The sequence below is a fragment of the Neodiprion virginianus genome, chromosome 3, assembly GCF_021901495.1.
Source record: "Neodiprion virginianus isolate iyNeoVirg1 chromosome 3, iyNeoVirg1.1, whole genome shotgun sequence".
NCBI classification, from domain to species: domain Eukaryota; kingdom Metazoa; phylum Arthropoda; class Insecta; order Hymenoptera; family Diprionidae; genus Neodiprion; species Neodiprion virginianus.
Genome location: NC_060879.1, coordinates 25,058,059 through 25,080,421, shown reverse-complemented (window position 1 = coordinate 25,080,421; position 22,363 = coordinate 25,058,059). Strand labels below are relative to the sequence as shown.

Here is a 22,363-nt window from a genome sequence, read left to right as displayed (position 1 = left end):
ATCTACGGCCACTCGCTTTCCTAGCACGGGTTATTCCAATATATACATTATGGTATAGGAAAACGTATGTTTTACAATTAATAAAGACGCCGCGAAGGGATGCACTTATATGCTCAACTACGTAATTTCTTGGTGACCTTTGTAAAAAAATCTGTTCATCGATTTTTCAACTTTTTTTCCTATGTTGGGGAATTAACAATAACACAAGGAAAAGAATTTGAAAAAATGGAGGTAACATATTGTTCTACTTTACAATATTACGTAGAATAAAATTATCACTTCTAGTGTTATGTCACCTGAATTTTTTCATATTTTTGATGATACTTACTAGTTTATCGAATGAAAAAAAAGATTGGAAATCGAATGACCAGTTGTTTACAAAATTTAAGGTAATCAGAAAAACGTGCTGAGGAGGATAACAAAACGTTGAATTTTAGTCACTGCTAACATGAGAAAAACTTGAATATAATGATTATAGTTCCAAATTCAAACATCGCAATATGTAAGTAAATGATGTAAAAGTTGATTCCTGCCCTCACTATGTTGAAAAGGGTAGTATTCTTGGATATGAAGGTCAGAAAGGTACGAAACAAATCTTGTTTACGTTTCGGCCCGAGTAGGTATATAATTCTGTGTATCGATATGACAAGTCTATGTACGACGTAATTTTCACGTATTACATGTGATCAGTAGATCAAAAGTGTATTGACTTAATTTTTAAACAATTAATGAGAACATATTGGCAAGGTATGGTAACTATACGAAACGTTAAACTTGTGTTACTGGTGAAGGAATAAAATATGTATATTAGCTGTTCATGAGACTAGAAATATAATGGATTTTACCACACGTTTATACTACGGATCTCGCTTACCACAATAAAACGTTGATGATGGAACGCAGAAATTTTGTATTTTAATACCTACAAATATACCGATTTTTAACGAATTTAAATTGACAATTGAGCTAGTAAACAAAACGTTGATTATTAGTCTAGAAACCGTTGTTTAAATGTTGTAGAAAAGCAGTGAATGAAACGTTAAACTTGTGTTACCGGTGAAGGAATAAAACATGTATATTAACTGTTCATAAGACTAGAAATATAAACGGTTTTACCACACGTTTATACTACGAATCTCGCTTACCACAACAAAACGTTGACGATGAAACGTAGAAAATTTGTATTTTAATATCTATAAATATACCGGTTTTTAACGAATTTAAATTAGCAATTGAACAAGTAAACAAAACGTTGATTATTAGTCTAGAAACCGTTGTTTAAATGTACGTGTAATGAAAATCGTATAATATTTGTGGAGAGACAACGATTAATATTTTACTGAAAAATTACCGTATATCGAACACGGTAATATTTTCTACCTATACCATAATTATACGACCTTAACGTTTCTTCAACCACATTTTAACCGGCTCATGTTTACTGGGTAGTAGTATTTCCATGTGTTATCGGATTAAGGGTAGGTACCGATAAGCTGCTTAAGGGAGAGATTACGAGACAAAGACGGTCGGGCCGAGACACCAGCTAACAACCAGCACATGTACTCCGAAGTGATGTGTGCGTATGGTTTGTGTACTGAGAGCCAAGTAATCGTTTCGAGTTTAAAAACGGTACGATTTAGTGGAGACTGCAGAATAACAACACGCGGTGCGCATGCGTTCTGGAAAATATGTTTAATGGAGGTAAGGTGGCATATTCGACGATTGGAAATTTACATATTGCAAAATACTTTTTACGGAGTGTATTAGGATACACGATTTAGAAAATCGTACTAATTATACGCCAAATCTTGGAGCTTTTCAAAATCTCATTGTAGTGGTAAAAATTGTCACCGTTACTTCGACTACACTGAGAATTAGAGAGATTGGCGCATACTGTGATATTCGTACTTGTTCAATCGAGGAAAGTGACGAAACGTACGGCAAACTGAATACTTGATCTTTCTTCTTACCGCATAGGAATATATTTCTTGTACGACTTCAGACCATGCATGTCATTTAAACCAGACCGGTTATAAAATCGGTAGAAGCCACGCGATCGGAGCGTGTGCTGCACGTTTTTATAATATTCCTGTTTGATAGATCAACCGCATGGCTATTAAAAACTTATACCTCGTCATATATGTACTTCGCTGTTCATGAACCGGGTAGGTAGGTGGATGGAATCTGATATTTATGACTCTGCAAATAGACGGTGGTTCAATTGTTAATTAGGCGAGGAGTAGCTATCGTATTTTCACCCCAACTTCGCCAATGATGCCATGTGAGGACAAAGTAAAGGTGGATAATCCCGGATGAAGCTTTTAGCAGTTCATTTGTGTTGCAGTTAACTCATTTGTTCGGAGTATTCTCGCGATCTCAAAGGTGCTTGCAAAGTTTACTAAATATTAGTACGAATACTATCCAAAGGAGTGAAGTTTAATGAAGATAATACAAGTAATGAGGAGTTGTTGCGAAACGGGTGAACTGGTTTTATACAGAGACTGTAAAAGCTTTGTAAAATAATTACCAGATTTTGCCGCATGATTACTTTCTGAATTTCATTTCAAATCGAGACCACACATCTCGAATCTTCCAGTGTAATTAAGGTTTCTGGCCCAATTCAAACGAACCAGTTTTTTCCGACATTTTTCCACCCTCGAGTATATAAGAAACGAATACACACTCAGGTCCCCGAACTGGTTGTACAATTGATCCATATTTAGTATGGAAAATATAAAGGGGAGGATAAAACTTGAGAAAAGAAACGAAATCGCGGAGGGTGAAATATACCTGCGCCCCCAAAGTGGCAAGAAAATCGAAAGGGCAAGCGGGACAACGGGTTGAATCTTGGATGTGGCGTTCCATCAACGCAGGAAAAGCAGAGCACTTTGTCCGGTAATTGCTCAGGAGCGCGCGAAGCATCGCTGACGGATTTCCCGTGGGATTCCGATGCTCGGGGTGTGCGACGCCTTGTTAGCAGTCCTCGACGTTTTGTGCCGAAGGTAGGATTAGGAGCTTCTCTTATATCCGAGGAGATAAGATCTGGAAACTGGGAGGGGGGTTTCATCGACGCAGAGCAGGAAAAGTTACCTTCTCTCTTTCTTTCACTCTCTTTCTCTTCTTGTCTTCGCGAAATTTCCGCTGATGATGAATAACCCAGATGCCGGATACTCGCCTGGTAATATGTATATTTCAAGGCTAAACTTGTAAGTTTTTTCCACCAGAGACAGAGATGCGTCCTTTCGTGAGACAATTTATGACGTTCATAGATTAATTGAAGAACGTCAAAAAAAAAGGGTTCTCGGATTTCCCCCGTTTTCACTCTCTTGTTCAGCTCAAGTTGACATTTTTTTTCTCGGCATGACATACCGCTGTCGTATTCTCGTTGTCAATTTTATCCTTGTTATGGAATGCGAAAGTAACAAGCGTTTCACGGAGCCTCACGGCTGTCTAGCCATAAAACACAAGATCACGTTTCATTCTCAGAATTAGTCGACGAGTTTGCAACCAAATTAGGTACTGGCGACAAGGACTGTGGGACTCTAAGTGAAGTCGGAATATAAACCAGCTCAGGCTTTGACCCTATTTTTGAAATGAATACTCGGACGAGAATCATTAGTAAAAACTGAGACTAATACTTTTCGTTCATACGACACAAGGTGTCTAGGAATTGCATCGAGAAAAAAAAGGTAGATGTAAAAATTTTCCACACACCAGCAGAATCATATTTATCGGTCAGGGTAAAGTTGAAAAGTAGTCGAGGACCCTACAGTAACCATAAATAGAAAGTTTTCTCCGTGTAAATTTAAAAAACAAAAACAAAGATGAAGATAATTTATCAATTCAGACGAAACTGTAAACTGCGACGGTGGCTCTAAGCGATATTGATTGTGAGATATATTTTCTGGAATTTCCAGGGGACCTCTACGTTCTGGTAAATTTTATGAAATGCTAAGGAACGCGTCAAGAGTCGGCCATCTACCAAGCGCGGCATTGCGGTATGAAAATATCGCTTGTCTCCGAGCGAGCACACCTAACTTTATGGAAATATTACGCAAACAGCTCGCGGAGCGACAAACCTAACTTAGTTAGCCGGTAGGGTGAGCTTGCAAAAGTACGTCGACAGCGAAGTCGAGCTTACCTGACTGGCCAAAAAGCGTCAAATTTTATACCTCTCATATAATATTCGTACGGCAAATGAACCGAATGGTACAAGCGCAGGAAACAACTTCTCTCTACTCGTTCACAGTTTATCGCCGTTTATGCACGTATACCAGAAGGCCAAAAAAGTCTTTAGTTCTGATCGGGACCGATCTCCTCTGGTTCACTTCAGACCTGTAATGTATTCCTTTGAGCGGTTCGTCAGTCAATATGATAATGCCGGCATGTGAAGTAGGAGAAAAAAGTGTACGTTCGAGGTACTTTAACCAAAACTGCTTCGGTAAGCGCTTCCTCTATATCCCTGATTCACGACTAGACTCGTTTCATTTGATTTGATGGAAACTTGGCTGTCGTCGTGCATCCGGCAACTTTTTAAACCGACATTTTGTAGTCTCTGCCCTTTCAGGGCAATATTGCATCACCGATTCCGCAGTTTCATAGTTTTCGACACGTGTCGTTGTTCGGTCCGCAAAGCCAGTGAGTGCATCAGCACTGCCAGCTTGGAAAAGTTAACGACCAATTAGAAACTTCTTGAAGCACCAAGTCGCGACGAAGGATCTCGCGCGTGGCATAATCCGTTGGCAAACTACAACTCAAAAAATACCAGCAGAGAACTTCCGTCCGGTGTTTGTCGACCACCCTGCGGAAGGACGAGGATTTCATGGAACGTCTGTTACGGTGCGAATCAGGGTAAAAGCAGCTCCCAGCCCTCCGCTGTGCGTCGGATTCGAGTTCGACTTCCAGTTTGAAGGTGGTGGGTATCGATCTGCTACGCAGTGCTGTTTTAACCCAGTGGTTCTCACCGCTCCACCCGACCTACGACGTCCCTGGAACAGCAGGGGATCGTCTTTCCCCCTTTACTTTCGGGCAAGTTGTTGGCTTAGTTTGCGGTCAAAGGGTCTGCGGTCGGATGTTTTGTTAATATTTGCCGAGATGATTTTACGACAAGGAGAAGCGGCCGATACTCGGATGTGATTTTTTCATTGCCAATTTGCTTATACGTTCATCGCAGAAATCGATATCGGTATATTACTGATGCAGACGAGGTGAGCGAGGAAATCTTCCATTTTACACAGTTAGCATGAACTTCTATTAAAGGGAATGCAGATCGTCGCGATTGCATTCACAATCAATGGTAAAACATGTCCCAAGATTTTCCGTAGTTGCTGAGAGTGAAAATTTAAGGTACTGTAAGATATACGTTATACCAATACAGGTGCGATTAGATTCGTGTGCCGTGGTTGCAGGACGTTCATGAATTACGTAAAGTTGCTTTTCTGGTATTTTTACCTCGTCCGTTTTAGCCTCGTTCGGTAAGGTCAAGCATTCCTTATTCCACGATTGAATTTTTTTACTTATTTCATTTGCCGCAATTCATTTCCTATTAAATCAAGAAGATACGTGCAATTTATTTCGTGCGCTGAATCTCGGATGAAATTAGTGTGTTCGGGACCACAAATCAATCAGTCTTTTCATGATCTGTTTTAAATTCATCGATAATATTGCTAAAAGGCAAACAATGGTATGGATGAGAAGAAGTAGGTAACAATAGGATAAATGGCTGGTGATTTTAGAAACGAAATAAATAGAGTATCGACCTGCAAGGGTGCTCGAAAGTTTCTCCAGCCTTTACAGAGGTACATGGCTACAGTATAAAACAGTGAGGGAATAACTTCCGAATGCGGCGGACTCTATCGATGACTAACTGTAAGCGCATTTCATGGATCACATTGCACGTGATGACCGATGATATTTGTGGCATCGGGACATATGTAATATATAGGAGCGATTGTTAACTATTTATCAAGTAATCCTTTTTATTACATCCGTAACGCTACAGAACGTATATTTCTCGCGTTTATTCCAACGATTCGATGTATTCGATCCTAAAATATACATTTACAATCACCTCGTGTTATGAGGCTATGATCGGGACTGCAATAAAATTGGATTTCGAAAATTGTATTCTCACGTTACCGACAATGAGCAATCGGTTATGTAACGAGAATCATTGGATAAAAATCTAGTCGGTCTTTTCACTAATTTCAAATTCATTTGATTGAAATAGACGCTTGTTGATTGAATATTGAATGAAACTAAGCTTCAACTATTTGGAAAAATAAATCATCAATTCGTTTTATGTCTGAGTATATATCATTGGCATGCATCACAGAGACGTTTTTGCTTTTCGGTCAAAGATACTCTTTCTCACCCTGTTCAATTTCACTTTCATGTTGAGAAAAGCCGCGGATATATCGAATGCACCACAGCGCGTCAAAGGAGATTAAATTAGCTTTTATCGAGCGTATAGATAGACGCTTGAAGTTGAAAAGTCGTTTATATTCAATTCTCGAACGAAAAATTTGGGTTTCAATTTCGCTTAAGAGTTTTCGCGGTTATACGGGTTCCCCACCACCTGGGCAAAACGCGTGCTGATATTGCTTTGTGTAATTAAACAGTCAGAGGAGCTCTCGCCTCGGGACAGGGATGCGAGACTTCGAGCCGGGAGGGGTTGCCTCAAGAAGGAAACGGAAGGGAGTGCAGCAACAACCCGCAACGTCGAATTTAGGGTTGCCGTTACAAAAACAAAGGGTTAAATTATACATGATCTACAGGGCTGAATACGCCGGATACAAGACCCATATCCTAAATCAAAATTCAGAACGTACCGAATCAACAGACCTGCAGGACAACACATAGCTCGAGGTGAATTGAATCGCAGCAGGAAAAAATTTTTCAACATAGAAATCCGCCCGGAGTAAGTTGTAGAAATGAATATGAGGAAATTCTCGTAATGCAAGTTTAAAAATATCGACAATTTTAGAAAAGGTTTCATCGTTAGAACGTTCAGTGTAATTAAACTCCGGTGTTTTTCATCCGATTCTAAAGTTTCTCGGCTTATCTTGTCTAGGATAGATTATTTATGCAGAGATTACATGAAGAAAATTTCACGAACAGTTATTTTTAAAAAACAAAAATAGATTTCTCTAACAATAAGTACGGTACAACGGATGTCCGTCAACAATTACATTTCCACTGTACAACCACACTATGATGTAGCGAGACTTCTTGAATGTTTTTTAAACGATTTGTAGGGACCTAATCAGCGAGAAAAATGAGAATAAGAACACTAAAATCGGATCGAAAACATAGAGCTTAATCATTTTGAACCATCTAATTGTAAAATTGTTGGTATCTTGCAATTAGCTTCGTTTACACGTATTTTACTCAGATTTATTACTCTATTAAATATCAAGGATGCAGTTTCATTCGTGCTCACTGTTACTAGTAATATTGCTGTAGATTTTGGAATGATTTTTTTTTTTTCGTAATTTTCGATTGAGACAAGGAGTCTGAACCGAAAGTCGTACACGCACTAGACTTACCTACACGTCTCTCTAGAATTATGCAACGTAATCGTGTAAATTCTGTAGTTAGATACTTCAATACCTAAAAGATAGCAATCAGACCGGCGGTATGCGGCCACACCCATATACCTGTAATATTCGGTTCGTAATACGTTGCAGGGTTAACCAAGCATGAGAGTAAAATTGCCTCCGGTAGTTGTAAATTTCCATACAGCCGGAATAACCCGCCTCGAATCGGTCAGTTATGTGCATATACGTGCATTTACGTACGTAGGCAACGTCCGCAATGCCTGTAGCCATGCATGTTCACCTGGTATACAAAAGACGCGAACAAGGGATGTATTTACATGCTCGTAAATCGTATACATATCGCGAACTTCCTGCAGCATGTACAAACAAATATAATTGTCCGCAGATTCGGAACGTTGTCTTCTCAGAGTGGAACTCGAAAATCGGATTTTGAGTGAAGGATTTGTGTTCTTTTGGAAGAAACCTTCGTCTACATGGCGTTTTGCAAATTGGTAAAACAAAAAATTAATATCCGAGGTTTCAAGTAAGACAAGAAATTCGAGTTGGGTTCATCGTGAACACAAAATTTGCTGTTTCCTGAACTGATAATTTGAAGCCGAAAAATCGATCTCCAACGTCGTGGAATATTCAGTGACAGAAGAAACTTTTCTTGTTCAGTGAATTTGAACGTCTCAAACTTTTAGCCCCTTTCCATGAACTCTGAAAATTGATATCGAAGTTATTCTCGTCCAAATAACGACATTCACTTTCATAGCTCCTGATCAGTTCTCCATTCTGGTAGAGAATTTTAACGACACACCTTCTCCTAGTCTTCAGAAGCAGCGGTGCAGTGCTGAAAATCAATACACTTATTGCAGTGCACGCGCGGATGAATGAGGTAAGCTGATCGGCTTTACTCGAATGGCCTTCGAGGTCGGAAGGAAACGACAAGGGCACCGGAAAGATGCACGGTAGATTCTAGAATCTCTTGCGCGTTTTGAGAATACCATTTACTCCGTACATTTCATCCGGTTTCACTATTGTGACCAAGTGAGCGATTCTCAAAGCGATTGCGACGGTGATTGAGAAAACTCCGAGGAAAATAAGACGTACGAGCGCGCAGCTATTTCCCCGCAGACATTTAGGTTGGACTACACGAAAACGAAAACATATCACCCTCTGGGTTGTACATGCTGCAAGAATTACGCGAGAGTCAACGTGGGAAATTTAAGGTTCGGAAAAGGCGTCCGCACAGTGCTGGTCTATTATCGTCCCGCAGCGAGTAGCCGGAAAAATCTGGTCAAAGTTCGTTGGGGAGGCGCTCTTTTGCCGGCTCCTTCAGATCAGAGCAATCATTATCGGTTTTCACCCGTCAATCACTTTGCCGTTGCTGCTGCTGCTGGTGCGGACGGCTTTTTTCACATCCTGGGTTGACTGGGGGACTTTCTCTTCGCTACGATCGAGCTTATTCCATGTACGGCAGGGAAAATCCAATCCGCGAACGCCCGAGGCCTGAGATAATGATGATCAATGGTAAATTAAGTTTCGGAATATATTTTAATCCGGTAATTCATACGCCTTTGGCCCTCCTTTGGGAATTTTAGCGGCGGGGAGGTTTAACCTCGCCCTCCCACCGCCTGTAATCAAGTCTCCAATATAATCCTGCTGCAGGATGGTGGTTTGTGCATGTATTCATCGCGTACTCCACTCAGGAATCGAGCGAGATGACCCGGTTGATAAAACGCTCCTTCCTCGCCGTCGTTTCCTTCCAACAGTATCCGGCTTTCACGGAGTTAAAAGGCGTCACAGCGCTAACGCTGGACGTGCAAATAAATCTGAAAGCCCACCGAGTAGCCGACTAAAGCCACTGCCGCATTGGGGGGCCTGCATTAATTACATTACACACCTGTCGTAGTTCTTCAAACATTGCATAATTATGCACAGATTTGAGCAGACGGCTGAAAACATGAACGAACGTTTAGGAGTTTTTACATCGACAGCCAATTAATCAAGTAGATTATGATTTGATTAATTCCAGAGATTGAGATTCGTATACCTCATGTTTTATTTTCATTTTTATTAAAACAAATTGAAAAGAAGCATTGTTATTGACAAAAACGTCGACCACTTGGTTCGGTGACGTATTTCGCGGTGCCCAGTCAGTGATATCTTAAAATCGGCTCCATCGATTCACTTCAAAGTTGGAAACAGTATTTTTTGATATTTCACCCTCTTTTCCACGATCCAACATTGTTATTTTTCATTTTTTTTCTTATTTTTTTTTTTTTTTATTTTAATCAAAATCCCGACCGCTCGAAGTTGAAAATTCGATTGCCGTTCCGTAAGTCGTATAACAGTTACAATTGAATGTTCTGCAGTACGGTAACTGGCTGGCCTTGAATGACGAGCCCGCCAAATATTGCTGAGCTGGCACGTTGCTGCATCGCGGTTGTTGAATGCACCTCCGCAGTGCTGCAGCGGCAAGTATAATACCACAGAGGTGCAGGAGCTGCAGACTAGAAGACTTGGTTTAACATCATTGATTTACACGGAGGCTTATAAGCCGACGTTGCAGCTTCTGCAATTTTACCGCAGCCTGCATTGCATGGATTTTCCACAGTCAACTTTCCGGCTCATTATCTTCCCGATCGTGAGTGCCAATCACGCACATTGGATGACTTTCGATCACGTTCCTTCGTTTCCTTGACATTTTCGTTTGGAATTTACTTAAGTTTGGCACGCGGCGTTTTTGGTACGAAACAGGCTAATTAGGTACGTTATAATGATGATAATAATAATTGTATCCAAATGAGGGGGATGGTTCGTTGCATGGAATTTGCGTGCCGGTGAATAATAATTCACTCTACAATTCGTAATTGCGAACGGCGAGTCGGATTGCACGAGGATGTCATATTTTAGCGATTTTCTCCCGAAAGCTTTTCGGTCGTAAAATATCTCGTGTTTCCTGCTTTATGTTTTCTGAGAACACTTACCAACTGCAATGCAGAGTTTATACACCACTCGCGCGATTTCCCTTCACTTGCCGAATCGAATTACTCCAACATTTATCCCACTGGTCTTCATATCAGGCTCGTTACAACCGCAGAACTTCTCTGCTTTATATGTACATGCCACTAAAACTAATTTTGCTGCATCACGGTGAAATTAAAGCCACGTACAGTAAGTCGAAATTGATAATCATTAACCGAAAATTATACGTTTTGAGGTGCAAAATTTATTATTTTATGAATGTATTGAAGAAAGAAGTAAAATTGAATGTCTTGTTTTGCGCTTAAGGGTATACGTGATGGCCATACACTGGTTAAAAATAATTATCACACGAATTGTCTACGATTACTATACATACTTTCTATTCACAAATTAAATATGGTATGATTTTGCGTAAGGTATTAATGTATGCTCTTTCTGACTGTCTATTTCCAAATGGTGCCTTCAAATTTATCGAAGTGCCTCCATGGGCGAAGTTTAAACTAGGAGATGGGGGAATTCACTTTGAACATAAACGTATAGATAACACGGTGTATACTTTCGAATTCCAGGTTCGACTGCAACTTGGTTCGTTAAAACAGGATTTTTCGGTATATTTAATATGATTTTGCGTTTTAACTAGAAGTCCGGGTAGGGAACTCGGGTATTAATTAATTGAAACTAATTGTGACCAGCGCACAGTGCTAAAACTAGTTTCTACTATAGTTCCAACGGATCTCAGGCTTCACGATGAAATCTGTGGAGTAGGGACTTTACGAATTTACCTTAACTTTTAATGGGAAATCGAGAAGCTGGAGAACTTCTGCTGACTCAACTTAGTCTCTCTGATTTGAAAACAATAAAAAGTATACTTAGTATGATTTTCGTTACTCTAGACTTGATAGAGACGTCGATTGATATGATCTAGCTCACCTTTGTACAATTTCCGTGATGAACTCGAGTGACAGAATATTTTGCACAGACTTAAGTTATTATTCGAGTCTTCTGCAAGCAATACCGAAATATAACGAAGTAATTCAGGGTAGCTCAACCTTAATCTGAGCGAGGTACAAACTGGGGGTTGTTTAAATACAAGTTTTGCCAATCGGTTGGTAAATATTGTTCGTCGGCAATTTGGCTCGTGAAGATTATCCGATGAAATATTTACGACATTTGAATGTCATCCTGAATCGCACTGCAAATCTCATTACGCTGAATGTCATTTCGAATAAATTCATTGTTGATTTTGCACATTTGTATCCTTGATGAGGAGTTGAACAATTTAACTGTCAAATATTGTCTTCATATTTATAACTAGATATTTACAAATGGCAAAATTTTAGAAAGAAGTATTCGTAATTCGGGTTTTGAAATTCACTCTATTGGTATGTGGTGTCAATTTATTATGCATTTCAGTACTCGCTTAGGCAGGAAATATAAATATTAGAAGAGTGGGCCAAAAAAAAACGAGGAATTTTTTTTTTAATGGTACTGTAAAAACATTGTTCATGACGACAAATAAAAATTATCCTGAAAGTTTGAGCCCTTAATATTAATATTAAGGGGTGTATCGTTACAGCTATTGATTTTTTAACAGTTCGACAATTTTTTTTGTTCGAATACAATTTCAATGTCGAATAACTTTTAAAAGAGTGAATTTCATGAAAAATGTTAAGAGACCTTTTTTGTAGAGCATCAAATTTCCCACAAAAATAATGGTTTGATCTATGAAAATATTGATTTTTCTGGTAATTACAAAAATCAAAAGTTCAAACAAAAATTTGAAAAAGCAAATCAATGTTTAAGGCACGATTACAAGGAAACGGCTCGATCTACGTCAATTTAGTAAGAGAACTTTTTTGTAGGAAATTTAATTTCCTTCAAAAATATGGATTGATAAATTTTTTCAGATTGATAATTGACGGATTTTGGGTAAAAAAATGCGGTAACTGTTAAAAAATCAATAGCTGTAACGATACACCCCTTAATATTAATGTTAAGAGCTCCAACTTTCAGGATAATTTTTATTTGTCGGCATGAAAAATGTTTTTACAGTACCATCAAAAAAAAAAAAATTCTTCGTTTTTTTGGCCCAGTCTTTAATAAATATCAGCAACTTTACACAATGTTTTAAATTTCAGAGAATCCGAGCGGAGCTGAGAAAATTTTGTGCGCTGTACAATTATGCTGATGAAACCAAATTTCCACAGATTCGTTGCGGCGTGACTTCAATCTCTATCTTTTATACGAATTCAGATAATGAAGTGGCGACGAAGCAAGTCAAAATGTATGATAGCATGATAGACCAAAGAATTCAGTCAATTTGAAGAAGCGAATACAAATCTCGTGCAAAACACGTTTGTCATTTTCTGCAATGATCAAATGCACGTTTTTTGACTCCCGATCGGGTCGATCAGCTCATTAAAATTCCCTGATTTCCGTTTCCGAGTTCGTAAGTTTTTTCGGTGATTTCAGGCGAGGCGAACAATCTTCTGCGCCAGCGAATCTTCTTTGTCCAATTTCGACGAAACTTTTGTCTCATACATTCTAAACAGGTTTTTGTCAGCGGCAAGCCAATAAGAAATTCCGGTATTCGTCATAGCTGAAAGTTTTGATCCTGATTATCTTTCAGCGAACTAAAGGGCTTTGACTTCAAAAGAACAACAGGATCTGCTGTTTTAAAATGTCATTTTCGAAAACTTATGCGCAACGTAACAGAGTGAAAAAGGAACGCAAAAAGTTCGAGTTTGATCGTCTAATCAATGGTTAAAACTGCGCTTTGTCTGGCAGGAATTTCAGGCCTCATAGGGCTTATAGATTCAAAGCTGTTCTTTTCACAAATTCGCTAATAGACCCTGTACATGGCCCTTGGAGTACATCGAGTGCCTAGACCTAGTCAAAGTTAGCTCGTTGATCCGAATTAGCGGGATTACGCTAACGAGAATTTAATTATAATCTAAGTAGCAGCGTCCCTCTGGTCTCGTCATCTAAGTGTTATACCGAAGTGAGTGAAATTTATTCTAATTCCAGGCATTGCCGTCACCTCTGGGTGGGCGTTTGATAACACTAATTCAATTAATTAATATTATTCAGTAATCCAGAAATTCCCTGTCTTCCTGATTATTCTGCTATTACGAAGATGCAAAATCTGACGTACGAAAATTTTTACACGTATTTACAGGTGATCATGGTCAAGTGGAACGAACCCTATCAGAAATTGGCGTCTTGTGATAGCTCGGGGGTGATTTTCGTGTGGATAAAGTACGAAGGAAAGTGGAGCATCGAGCTGATAAATGACCGAAGTACACCGGTCACCTATTTCTCCTGGTCTCACGACGGTCGAATGGCCCTAATATGTTATCAGGTAACAACCTATTCTTACACCGAGACAAATCTCTTGTTGGGTTTACTATACAGTCTTTAACTATTTCGCTTTACTTGTCAGTGTAACAGAGAAATATAGTTCGAGGTACAAACCGAAAATTATTTTTCCAACTGTAACTAGAAAATCTGTGGTAAAAGTTACTATTCTTTTTTATCATATTTTCTTGCAGCAATTTGATGTTGATGCAACGATAGATTTATATTAAAAAGCCTCATCGAACGAATCCAATGGAGTAATTACCAGAAACGTAGTATGTAGCTACTGGTAACTGTAATTACAGTAAATAGTTACTTGTATCGCATTTTCTTGTGATTTCAACAATTTTCAAACGATTCTTGTAACGATGGCCATTGTACTATAGAATTTTCTAGTAACCATAAAAACTAATGTTTTTCTCAGTCTGCCGACATTAACATGTATGTTTTTGTAGGTACTCCCATATCTTTTCGACATGCTACATTGAGCATAGCGGAATACGTAATTCACAAATCCAATTTTCCAGTCGTAATTTATTACCAAAATTGAATATGTTTGTATTTGAACGTAAAATCAGTTTCTATAACGGACGGCAGGCTAATTATAAATTTAATCTGTACTTTTTTACATTTGTACAAAATCACAGCCCACGCGGTCAACAAATTTCAGTAGAAAGTTAGCTGCATAAATTATTATACGGATTTGTAACACACCGTGAATAAGGGTCGGATACTTTTAAGACCTACGCTCGGTTGGTGATTCTGCACAAGCTCTTCTATGCCTTCAATTATAATCTTCAATTTGCTACCACCTTATTCTTTCACCCGCGCCTTGATTTATCGCTCAACTTGGAACCTGAGTGGAAAAATAATATATTATACCGATAGTTGATGCTTACTGCGGGCGTGTGATTTAATGTGTGTTGAGCGGTGTCATTATTACATAAGAGAAACACGAGCAATCGATAATTATTAACTCACAGCATATGTTTATATATATATTATTATTGACATTCCAAATTACACTAAACGGTGTTATAACAATTTATGACTGCTGATAAGTTTAAACGGTTGAATATTTTACAGTATCATTTCATTGGTCGAACCAATAATAATGTATTCGTTGTATTTCGTCAAAAGTACGTCAATCACTTTGTGTCGGACATTTTTGATAAGGTCGTATAATTGAACGAATTACCAATTTCGAGGAATTTGTTATAAGGGGGAAAAAATACGAACGAGACGATTTAAGGGAGTCAAAGTTCGGTAATATACCGTTTCCCCGAATCCAAGCCATTGTTGGGCACCATATTAATATTAATGATTCGGTAGAAGAGGGAGTTGAAATATTCGTTGGAACTTTTGCGCTTTCGTGTAGCAAGCAACTCATAATTATACGTGATTAATAATAACGGGTTTTGATTAAACGCGCAACCTTTGACGCAGTATAACGAGTCGCATGCAAGAAACCGCGCTGTCGTGAAAATGCTATACCTTGCATGGAAAAATGCACCCGCATGCAGACTACACATGTTAAAAATTGACATTAAATCCTCACTAATACATTCCCTCCGTATATTCGCCTGAAGCTTATTCCCTGCACGCTGATCATAAACCTTTCAAATAAAATCTAATATCCTGGCCTTATTACCCACGATCGTAAAATTCAACTCTCGTAAAACCCATCTTCGAAATTTCTGCGAATATAACATGCAAATATACGAACGGTCATCTGTAAATTTGCTACCATATTATTGTACGCTTCGTTATTAATGATTCCGAGCTCGGTAAAGCCGATAAAGCCTTTCTTACCTTTGGCGATGAATATAAAGCCAACGAGTTTTCGCCTTGTATAGTATCGTTTCGCAAAAGTTACGGTGGTATGCATAATCACACGTAATCAGCAACGCCAGTTCCCGTTTGTCGTTAAACGTTGTAGCATGGCAAAAAGTTCTCCCTAAATTGTTAATTAACCTTTATCCCACGCGTGTTGTCCACCTTGGGTACTCTGCCCTATAGTCATTTGGCACGGCTCAAGTTACATGCGTCACGTTTTCCAAGCGATCTCAAGTTTCGCCGGGGGGAGACAAATTTCACTTCGACACTATACCTCGAACTCTTAGCGGGGTCGATGGAAGTTTTCAGGGGTCGTCTGACGATGTTAAATGAACACGTAACCAATGATAGATGAGTTTCAAATACGTTCTTTCACTAGTCGATTGAAGCATCTTCGTTGTACATGTTCACGTTACCTTTTCGCAGGATGGCTTTGTCTTAGTGGGCAGCGTTGCTGGCCAGAGATATTGGTCATCGATGCTCAATGACCAGGCAACCATCACGTGTGGAATTTGGACTCCAGACGATCAGCAGGTGACGTAAAATTACTGCAATCATTCATAAAGTATACAAGAATTATTTAACGCTGATATCATCGAGCCGTTTTTATATAGATCTGGACACTGACTTCAAAGGTAGTGGCAAAGTCATAACGCGGAAAGTTCAGTTCATTAGGCAACAAGCCATCGTACATTCCAATCTCAAACACATAATCCCAGTTTGTGATTGATGCAGGTTCGTGCGCGGTATTGTTAGCGTCGTTAACGTCAGGTGAAACAGAGATTCGGTTTGAACTGGGTCACGGAAACGCTTTGGTCTAGTGTCGCGTCGCGCTGCCACTGGCTGGAGTGATGACAAAATTAGGTTCAAGCTCAGTGGAGAGATGCAGACGCGAAGGTCAAAGCTCAACGGGTTAACGGGAGTATTGGTATTGTGCCAGGAAAAATAGAAGGAAATAACATGTATGGGTACATACATCGGGAGAAGAGAAATTGCCGGGGGAGTAATTGATGCCATCTAGATTTGGTCACCGATGAAACTCGCCGTTTCGGGGCTAAAAATTACAATACGGGACGAGGTCGCCATAACGCAATCGATAACCACGGCCACGGTCTGACACTGCAATGCAGCCTTGGCAGATCCTCGTAACTCTGGTAATAATGGACTATTATCCTGCGTCAGTCTAGCCGGCACATACTACTGCCATAGGTCACCTTTAATACGACAGGTTTCAAGGGCCGTCATGTGCCACGCCGATAATCGAAGAAGATGATGTCCGGAAGAATTCATGGAAGTTGAATCACCTTTTTGACGTTGTGGTGCTTTTGAGTCCGCATCCTTTGGAGGCAAAATTGTCATTCCTCGCGTGTCATGTGTCATTGAGCACATTCTTGACTGCACCGATTACAGACGGCAATAAGCAAACCGATGACACTTTGTTTTATCAAAACTGACAACCGAGACATGTGTTGTTGCATTTGCAGGTCTACTTCGGAACGACGGCGGGTCAGCTGATAGTGATGGATGTTCACGGAGCAATGGTGTCGGAGGTTCAATTGGCAGCGGCGGTGACATCGATGGCTTGGAGTGCAGAGAAATTCAAAATGGAAGAAGGGGACGACGACGTAACCGGTAGCCAGTGTTCGCAAGGCAAGACGTAACCTTGATCTCAAAATTTGTCTATAACTACATGTAACTTCGCGCTGCGTAGGGGAAAGATTGCTAAACACGCGCTCAAAGCTCGACGAGTACGCAGAGGATGAATTTTTTTACGAGTCATCGATGACGCTTTGAGACTCAGAATATTCTGTCAGAATTTAGGCTCCCGGCATTTTGATACACTCATTGCAGTGGTCGCGGTTGTATATCGTCTATTCACTATCTCACATTCTTTCGCTTCTTTATTGCAATACTTGTTTTATTGCGTTCCATTCGGGAACGAAAAAGCTAACCCGATACAGAGAGAATGGGGGGAAAACGGCTAGCGGGGGATCACATGGATGTTTGAAAAAACGAGAGGAAAAAACCATCCTACCGTAGCCGATTTTCACTGATACAATTTCATCCCGTTACGCCGGATTGACCAAGCCAGTTCACTCCCAATAACACATGTGTCGAACGTCCAATCAAGTTTTTGAGCATTCACTTTACCACTTATCGTTAGCTAATAAATCGATACTCCGCTGTCAGATCGTCGAAATCCGGATGGTGAAATATACCAATTCCAATTACGCCTCTCTCTGCCGATACGTGGCTCGAGCGGGATTCGGTATTAATTGCTAATGTTATTATATGCATCTGCAGAAAATAACTGGATTTCAAAGCGATTTATTGCGGCTGGTAAAACATTGAAATGAGGTATAATTGGCTGGTTGGCTCATTAATAATTCATCACACAAATTTGACGGATACCATTGTAATCAGAAATAGAACCAAAGTACAGGTAGAAGAAATCGATTAACCCTCCAAATGTATAAGCTTACAAGCCGGTCCTATAATTACAGACGAACGGAGCTACGTGTTGGCGGTTTGTCTCGCCGACGGAAATATCATCCTGCTGCGTTCCTTCGACGACGTTTCACCCGTGACGATACGAACAGGGTTGAGGTCACCTCTGCTTGCCGAGTGGAGCAATTCCAAGAAGCTTTTGGCAGTCGCTGGTATCAAGGATTCCGACCATGTTTTTCAACCCAATCCCCAGGAGTTCACGAATTTATTACAGTTCTACTCCGATACCGGCGTTCTGGTCTACACGACGGCGATACCGTACACGCAAGTAAGTCCCAGAGATCGCAGGATTCGAATTGATATCATCCCCGTCAAAGTATGAACGATTCGTTTCTACTTTTCAATGAGCGTGTAGCGTTAGGTTCGACTTGAAGGTATCCTGTCCGCTTAAAAGATTAAGGCTGCACTGTGTCGGAGTATCGAGCGATGCATTTGCGCCGATGGATTCTCACGGCAGAAGTTATCGTATCGATAAATCAGACCGCATCGTGTGTAATAAATACATTGTACACGACAAATGTAGCGGGAGTGGGTTCAAAACGGGTGAATTTACCGCTTCATTTAACGATAAAGAAAGTCTAAAATGCAGGATATACGACTTTGATTCCGATATAAAAATGTTTAGTACAGAACGGGGTCGAGGGTAATACTCTCCGGCATTTTTCATTGCTGGAGCTTGAAGAATACTCGGTACGGTCGAAAACTCAATTCGCTCGTTCTTTGATACCGTGGACGTATCAAACCTTGCTCACTCAAGTGGAAAGGAAAAACTATATCCTTCACTATCTGCACTGAAAGTTACACAGAATGTCGCGTCCGACGTTCTCGCAAAATTTCCGATAAATTCGCGTTCTTATATACAGATTCGCCAGAGAGGTTCCGGATCGCAATTCGATCTGGAACACGGCCCGATGGAAAAAGCACCTAATGTGTTTTTGTATTCTAGTGTCCGGTATCGGCGTTGACCTGGGGTCATAACGACAGAAGATTGTTCGTTGCAACAGGAGCGCGAGTCCACGCAGCTTGGGTATCTAGGTACGGCTTTGACGCAATGTGGCGCACTGTGGCGCACATGTACTCTCTAATCTGGTCTAGTCTAATTTGCTTAACCTCTAATGCATGCTTGCAGACGGGTTGGTTCTCTCCAGTTACTCTCAAGGCTTGCTGTCCGCGCTGCTCTCTCCAGAGAATCCAGCGTGCAGCAGCTACCTTTGCCTCCAAGACTGAGAGCCTTAGTCGCTGCCCTTTTCGCAAGCACCATAAGGTACGTGTCGACAATGGAGAAGTCACTTGTTGAAATTACAAATATACAGCTTTTGAAAAAAGGTGTCATTCGCAATTCAATCGTAACAGTTGACACTGTTTAAAATCGGATTCGTGATCCCACGAAATCAAGCAGACGTAGTCATTGAGACTGTCTGAAATGATACGACATGAGATTTATGTTGAAACATCGTGACAACATAAAACTCATAGCATTTGTCAACTATATCGCAAGTAAAAGGGACTCTTCGTGAGTACCCACTGAACATGAGCGAGAATATAATTTCACCGTAAAGCGAAAAGTGAATTTTTTGACATATTACCATGGTAATTTCTGAAGCACTGTGTAATTTTGACACAGTTTGTGAGAGGAATATTTAACGAAGGATAATTTCAGGTCGTGATGAGAGACGCGCGCCGGGTCATTGTCACTGATGTATCACTGTATTATTTGCTTCTGGAGGGGCGTAACACCCTCGCTCCAGTGTAACACCTAATGATCACTAATGCACACAGCAAACAGGAGGGATACTGTTTCATAGTAAAATCCGCAGCGGTGATATTGGTCCTACGAAATCACGCGTGAACCTTGTACAGAGCAACAATTTATACAGAGCAAAATAAGAATAAAATCGCGTGTAAATATTTAATGTAAACATCGAGTATGGCACGACGTATACACTGGTCTCAGCCTCGGGTTCGGGATATGAAACAGTCGCTGTTACCCCCCCCAGGATTCAACGACAATTACCCGCCAGTGGAGTGTTAGCGCGGTTTGATGTACGGCGAATTTTCTTGCTAACAATAAGTGAAAATTACCACAGTAGTCCGAACCGGAACAAAGTGGATTCTAAAAAGTTGTAACTACATTTTTGGACGAATTAAAATTCATACAAAGAATTTCTAACCTCAGCTTTCGCGATCCGTGATGTTTGTCGTCAAATTCGAAACAGTGGGGTGTAAAGTTAAATGTTTGTTTCAAAGTTGTGCGCTGGTAACTTTCATACGAGAATGAACGCGGAGTTTGTATTACATTTCGCATTAGTATGCGCATAAATCGAGTATTATGAATATGTGATTTAACTTGAACAATTGCACGAGTGTGAAATTTAAGTAAGTTATTAGAATAAAAATCTAACAACGATGAGTTATTGGATTTCGTACAATTTTCAGACCCTAACAGACTTGAAGGTTTTTTACAAGAAAACTTTCTGGTTGAACGCAAACATTATTTTATAATTTTTAGTTTCTTGATGTACTCGTTATCTTGAGAAAAACTGATGAGAATTTTAAATTTTGGCATCACATACATTTTGACTGCACGGTTTTACGATATCAGATTCGGATTCAGTGATGTTGATGATTGTAATTTAAAACGTAAACTAATTAATTTTTAGTAGGTATGGGATTTCGCCCTCAACTGACGATATAATAATTTTTATTTGTCGCAGCATAAACCATAGAATGGCTATTAAGAATGAAATTCGCCATTCCGTAACGTTGGTAAATTTAAAAAAATGATACTTTTAAGGCCACCTTAAATGGAAAAAAATTAAAAACAAATATCTTGATAGAAAAATTGGGCATGATCCGCAGATGCTGCGTACCCGAGCCGAGAGAATTGCGGCGTTTCGTATCGCGTCCGCCTCCCGGGGGTGGCCGGCTTCACTGTACGATGCTTCGGCACGCGGGTGAGCCAGCGCCGTGTTACACACTGTACTTGGAGTATCTCGGAGGCTTAGTACCACTGCTCAAGGGTAGAAGGACGAGCAAAATTCGTCCAGAGTTTGTGATATTCGATCCGCAAAGTCAAGAGACGCTACAGACGACAGATTTTTCCACGCAGTATCAGGCTTACAGCGACGGCTCTGACACCGAAAGAGACACTGCGGATTTGTGCGGATCGCCGAGGAACAGAAGAAAGAACAGAAGGAGGCGGGAGGAAAAACCCGTAGAAGAAACCGACGACCTCGCGTACGTCGACACTCTGCCTGAGGTGAGGGATAACCTTCTATAACTGTACAGTAAAATGTGAATCCACGGGGTTCGATTTTTCAACCACCCTCGATATTCATGTTCATGCATATAAAGCCGCAATGAAATTCGGGGGAGTCATTGAAATCCTGTGACGTCCAAATCGTTTGAATATCTATAGAGATTCGTATTCTTTTTGTCAAATATTCGCGACGACCTTCTCTGATTTCAGCACGCGAGATTGGTGGAAGTTACGTCAAACATTTGGGGGACCAAGTTCAAGATTCACGGACTGACCGACTCCGTTCCCGCTAACTTGGGTCAAGTTACATATCGAACGTCTCTCTTGCATCTGCAGCCAAGACAGATGACACTGGTCATGACTGAGTTGAGAGATGATGTACCGGCGGGTAAGGGAGTCGATTTTAGTCAAGGGGACTAGAAATGTCGCGGAAATTTATTACTACGGAATATGAATATCAATTTCCTTTCTGTTAGTAGTTGGAGGAAAAATCGTAGTTAATGTTTACCGATTGACCGTTAAAAACCACATTTCAGATAATTAACACATGGGCAGTATGACATAGGTCAACATATAGTTTCATGGTTCAACCAAACCAATTGGTTTATATCGTAAGGCTGAAGGCACACAGTTTGTTCGATTTGACTTAGTAATGCGCTGTTCTCCTGAGAAAACATGACATCTTCGTTTGAGTACGGGGATATTCTTGTTGTTCATTTTTGATAACATGTGCAAAGTAACGACACATTTTCTTTCTCAAGTTCCCATACTCAAGCGGAAATGGCATGTTTTCTGAAGAAAAAAGTGGCTTTTGAAGTGAAATTGGACCAAGCTTCACCCTTACGACAATCAACCGGTTTGCTGAAAAATGGAT

The 22,363-nt window shown here is 40.2% G+C and overlaps 1 protein-coding gene and 1 long non-coding RNA gene across 8 annotated transcripts in view; one reads left to right on the top strand and one right to left on the bottom strand.

The window, feature by feature from the left end:
• The window catches only part of LOC124300894 (tubby-related protein 4), a 49,006-nt gene that overhangs the window by 21,754 nt on the left and 4,889 nt on the right, over positions 1–22,363 (top strand). For 4 of the 7 annotated variants that reach the window (XR_006907355.1, XM_046755381.1, XM_046755380.1 and 1 more), the window contains exons 3-10: positions 13,708–13,890; positions 16,149–16,256; positions 17,207–17,372; positions 18,227–18,498; positions 19,177–19,265; positions 19,360–19,494; positions 21,090–21,489; positions 21,700–21,877. Coding sequence is in view for 6 of the 7 variants with exons in the window: in XM_046755381.1 (XP_046611337.1) it covers positions 13,708–13,890; positions 16,149–16,256; positions 17,207–17,372; positions 18,227–18,498; positions 19,177–19,265; positions 19,360–19,494; positions 21,090–21,489; positions 21,700–21,877 (1,531 nt within the window). In the remaining variant the exon portion in view is untranslated. Of the gene's footprint in view, positions 1–10,081; positions 10,311–13,707; positions 13,891–16,148; positions 16,257–16,283; positions 16,877–17,206; positions 17,373–18,226; positions 18,499–19,176; positions 19,266–19,359; positions 19,495–21,089; positions 21,490–21,699; positions 21,878–22,363 lie in introns of those variants that run through there. The other 3 variants (XM_046755383.1, XM_046755382.1, XM_046755384.1) reach the window with 3 other exon arrangements.
• Positions 16,206–22,363, bottom strand: part of LOC124300902 (uncharacterized) — a 96,265-nt gene continuing 90,107 nt past the window's right edge. The window contains exon 5 of the long non-coding RNA XR_006907361.1: positions 16,206–16,270. This is a non-coding gene — a long non-coding RNA (uncharacterized LOC124300902). The remainder of the gene's footprint in view (positions 16,271–22,363) is intronic.